Source organism: Fukomys damarensis, unplaced genomic scaffold, assembly GCF_012274545.1.
Source record: "Fukomys damarensis isolate Sample0158 unplaced genomic scaffold, DMR_v1.0_HiC HiC_scaffold_12, whole genome shotgun sequence".
Classification (NCBI taxonomy): domain Eukaryota; kingdom Metazoa; phylum Chordata; class Mammalia; order Rodentia; family Bathyergidae; genus Fukomys; species Fukomys damarensis.
Window position 1 is genome coordinate 56,234,472 of NW_022900924.1, and position 4,219 is coordinate 56,238,690.

Here is a 4,219-nt window from a genome sequence, read left to right on the forward strand (position 1 = left end):
CTTAGACAGTTACAGCACCCTCTGAATGATACTGGGGTCGGGGGTGAGACAGACAGGGTCTCACGATGCAGCCCAGGCTGGCCTCGAACACAGCAATCCTCCTGCCTCAGCCTCCAGAGTTCTGCGATCGCAGACGCGGCACCATGCCCGGCTACATGAAACTGTTTCCACACCTCCTTTCCAGGAGTTTCAAGTTAGTTCTCTCTCCTTCCGCCCTCCTCCCCTTTCCTTGGCCCTGTAACCTAGGGTCTCACAGCAGCAGCCCAGCCCCAGCGAGGATGCCCTAGATGTCAGAACCACGGCCTGCCTTTCCCTCGGTGCCGCCCCGTCACTCCCCACATCCCCTCCTCTGGTCCCTTTCTGCTTGCAAGGGCCATGTGCTCTGAGAGCGAAGGCCACAGAGCTTTGTGCTGCAGTGGGCGGCAGTCACAGGAAGGTCTCCTGGCCTGACACGCAGATCATAGACTGTCTGGCCTTCCCATCTGCAGGCGAGGGCTGCGGTCTAGCAGTCCAGGAAGCGGCTTTTCTGTTTCTTTCCCAGTCCTGCCTTCCCTGGCCCCTTTTTATTTTGGGACAAGGTATGGTTATGTTACCCGGGCTGGGATCGAATTTGGATCCTCCTGCCTGAGCCCCCCGAAGAGCGGAGATTACAGGTGAGCACCCCCTCACCTGGCTAGGAATCTGCGTTTTTAACAAGACTGAGGTTCGCGGGATGACGAGGCACTCCTGGTACAGATTTCCTGGGACTAAATTTGAAAACTACTGAAAGTGCCAAGTACCGGCCGCCTGGGCCTTGGAATGGAGCAGCAGCCAGGGTGGGGTGAGGGCGCCTACCAGATGGAGCCGTTGGTCTTGTTGGGCACCGTCCTGCCCATCTCATTCACGAACACGTCCAGCGTGAGGTCCTCCTCCGTGTGGTGGGCGCAGTCGAAGACGGTCACGCGCCGGGATGCCGAGGGCCCGCAGCACTGCAGAGGCGGCAGGCGTGAGCCCCCGCGCGCCCGGAGCCCGCCCCGGCCTCACCCACCTGTGGTCAGCACACCCGCGAAGACCCAGCACTGGCCGAAGGACACGGGCGTCCTGGAGCTGAGGAACCGCTGCAGGATGGGCGCGCTGCCCGTCCACAGGTGGGCGCCGTGCCGCCCTCGTACTCGCTGACCAGTTCCCAACCAGCACGCTGTCCTTGTTCTGCGAGTTGATCTGACATCCAGAGGGCAGTGGCCCTCAGCGGGCAGCACGGCACGCCCACCGCCTACCCGCCGATGCCGTCTTGGCCTCAGTTTACCCCCGTAAACGCTGGTCATGACAGCTCTCCCTTAGAGCTGTTCTATGGGTGAGCAGGGTAAATCCTGTGCCACTGTAGGATCTTCCGTCCCTAAACTCTTTCTCCTGTCTCAGTGGCCTGTGTCTCTCCGGAGAACCTTCTGACCATCCCTGCCACTTGATGGGGGGATTGGTTTTTTTGAGACCGGGTTTCACTATGTAGCCCAGGCTGGCTCTTAACTCACAGCAATCTTCCTGCCACAGCCTCCTGAGTGCTGAGATGACAGGTGTGTGCAGCTCCTTACCCAGCTCTAGGGTTTTATTTTGGGGGGGGGGTTTACAAAAATATGTTAACGTGGAGTGCATTTATTACTACTTTTTTAGAACAGTTTCTGAGCTTCTCAGCTTTGATTTTGAATGCACTAAATATCTGTAGCTCTAATCGCGTGAGCAGGTCCTGGGTGTGTGGTCCCTACCAGCGGTGCTCTGGGAAGCTGACTTCCGCACACCCAGGGCCCAGGTGACGGCAGCCTGCTTGCCCAGGATGGGCTCACAGCCATGGGGTTCTCCACGCTAACCCTGAAAGCTCCCAGCTGAGCTGGAGCCATGCACTCACCCTGACTGCAGCCTGGTCCCAGGGACAGGACACACAGCAGGGAAACTGGGGTTCAGGGGTTGGCCCCACCTTGAAAGGTGGCACCCACAATCGTCTCCCAAGCTGTCAGAGTCGCTGGTGAGCTGCTGCAGCTCCAGGTCCAGCAGAGGGCCTGGAAACTGCCCCTGCCCCCGCCCACCCTCTTTCCCACACCTACCATGGCTCCCATGTTCCTCCCCACCATCACGGGGTCCCGCATGTTCATGGTCTTCGGGTAGCTCTGGGTCATCAGGAACATGCAGCAATCCAAGACGTTTTTCTCAAACTAGTTCAGAAAATAAAGGAAGAGCCAGGAGAGCTCCACCAGTGGTGGGAAATTAATGCACACCATGGACACCCCCTTCCCGCCACCCTGGGGGAACCCACCTCCCCCTAAGGAAGCCACCTATAGGGTGCAGCCATTAAGGAGTAAAGCACTGCTGGACATGGTGGTGCACACCTGTAATCTTAGCTATTAGGGAGGCTGAGGCAGGAAGATTCTAAGTTCAAGGCCAGACTGGGTAACAACAAGACCCTGTCTCAAAGTAAAAAGAAATAATTGCTGGGTGTGGTGGTGCACTACAGTAATCCCAGCACTCAGAAGGCTGAGGCAGGAGGATCACTGTGGGTCAACCTGGACTACATATCTAGATGCTATCTCAAAACAAACAAAAAAGAGGATTCAGAAACAACTCTAGACACACTCAACCACCTTATCCTTGACAAAGGAGCCAAACACCTTCACTGAAAGGCAGCCTCTTTAACGAATGATGCTGGAGGGGCCAGGGATTGAGCTCAGCGGCACTGTGCCTGCCTCGTAGGCTCAAGGTCCTGAGTTCAACCCCTGGTACCGAACAGTAAATAAATAAATAAAATGAATGGTGCTGGAAAAACTGGCTTTCCACCTGCCGAAAATTGAAACTAGACCTGTGTCTTTCTCCACAAACTAAACTAAAATCGAAATGGATCAAAGATCAAAATGTTAAAACAGAAACACTACATCTGCTGGAAGAGAGAATGGGTGGAACGCTTGAGGACATAGGAGTAGGCAAAGGCTTTGTGAACAAAACCCAGATTGCACAAGAAATACTACAAAGAATCAATAACTAGGACCTCATCTCATTAAAAAGCTTTTGCACAGCAAGCGAAACCACCAACAGAGTGAAGAGGCAACCCACAGTGTGGGAAAAATTTTACCACCTATTCATTAGACAAAGGATATAGAAATATGGAATATATGAAGAACTCAAAAAAATCAGACCACCAAAATTTAAAGCCCCAACCAAAAATGCACATCTGAAATGAAAAGACATGACTCATATGAAGAATTAGAAACAGCAAATGAATATATGAAAAAATGTTCACCATCACTGGTCATTTGAGAGATGCAGACGGAAACAACACCGAGATTCCACCTCACCCCAGAAAGAATGGCTGCTGTCAAGAAATCAACCAATAACAAATGCTGGCGGGGCTGTGGGAGAAAGGAACCCCGCTCCACTGCTGGTGGGAGAGCAGACGGGCGCAGCCACTGTGGAAGTCAGTGTGGAGATGCCTCAAAGAACTAGGACTAGAGGTCCCAGCTATTCCTCTTCTTGGTGTCTTCCTGAAAGAATTAAAAGCATCACCACAGCAACATATGCACACCCATGTGTATCGCGGCACAGTTTGTAACAGCTCAAATTTGGAAACAGCCCTAATGCCCATCAGCCGAGGAGTGGATAAAGAAGATGTGATTGTTTTAAACAGTGGAGTACTACTCGGCCATGAAGAAGGACGGGCTTCAGACATTTCTAGCTAAATGGATGAGCTTTGAGACCATACTCAAGTGAAATAAATTGGACACACATGTTTAAGTGCCTCATTGTTTCTCTGATGTGAGGAACCGAAAGTGGAAATAAGGACTGAGAAGTGTGCTGGATTTTGGGGAATGAGAAGAAAGTGTTCAAAGGGGCAGGGAAACAAGGGATGAGGGAGAGAGGAAGGGAGGGACAAGGAAAAGAGGGTCGGAAAAACGGAAACAAAGCTTTCGTACGTGGGGAGGGGAGGGGGCTTGAGGGGGGATGGGATAAAACAACATTTACTGGAAACAAACACAACACTGAGCGGCCGAGCTGGGGGCCGTCCCCCAAGCCCTCCCTGGTGCTGCCTGGCCGTAGTTCCAGGGCTCCTCCCGTGTACAGGTAACCGGGGTCGCTGAGGACGTACTCAGCGGGTCCTCCTCAGCGGGCAAGCAGACGGCGTCATCTGGGGCACAGGGATGAGGTGGGGTCACAGGGCCGCGGGGCGGGGACAGGGCGGGCTCGGGGGCACCACCGCCTG

At 53.8% G+C, this 4,219-nt stretch overlaps 1 protein-coding gene across 1 annotated transcript in view; it reads right to left on the minus strand.

Moving 5' to 3' along the window:
- The window catches only part of Tgm4 (transglutaminase 4), a 13,447-nt gene that overhangs the window by 6,603 nt on the left and 2,625 nt on the right, over positions 1-4,219 (minus strand). The window contains 7 exon segments of the mRNA XM_033762709.1: positions 594-624; positions 835-939; positions 941-968; positions 1,028-1,129; positions 1,132-1,155; positions 1,158-1,182; positions 2,058-2,183. Of these exon segments, the coding sequence (XP_033618600.1) occupies positions 594-624; positions 835-939; positions 941-968; positions 1,028-1,129; positions 1,132-1,155; positions 1,158-1,182; positions 2,058-2,183 (441 nt within the window).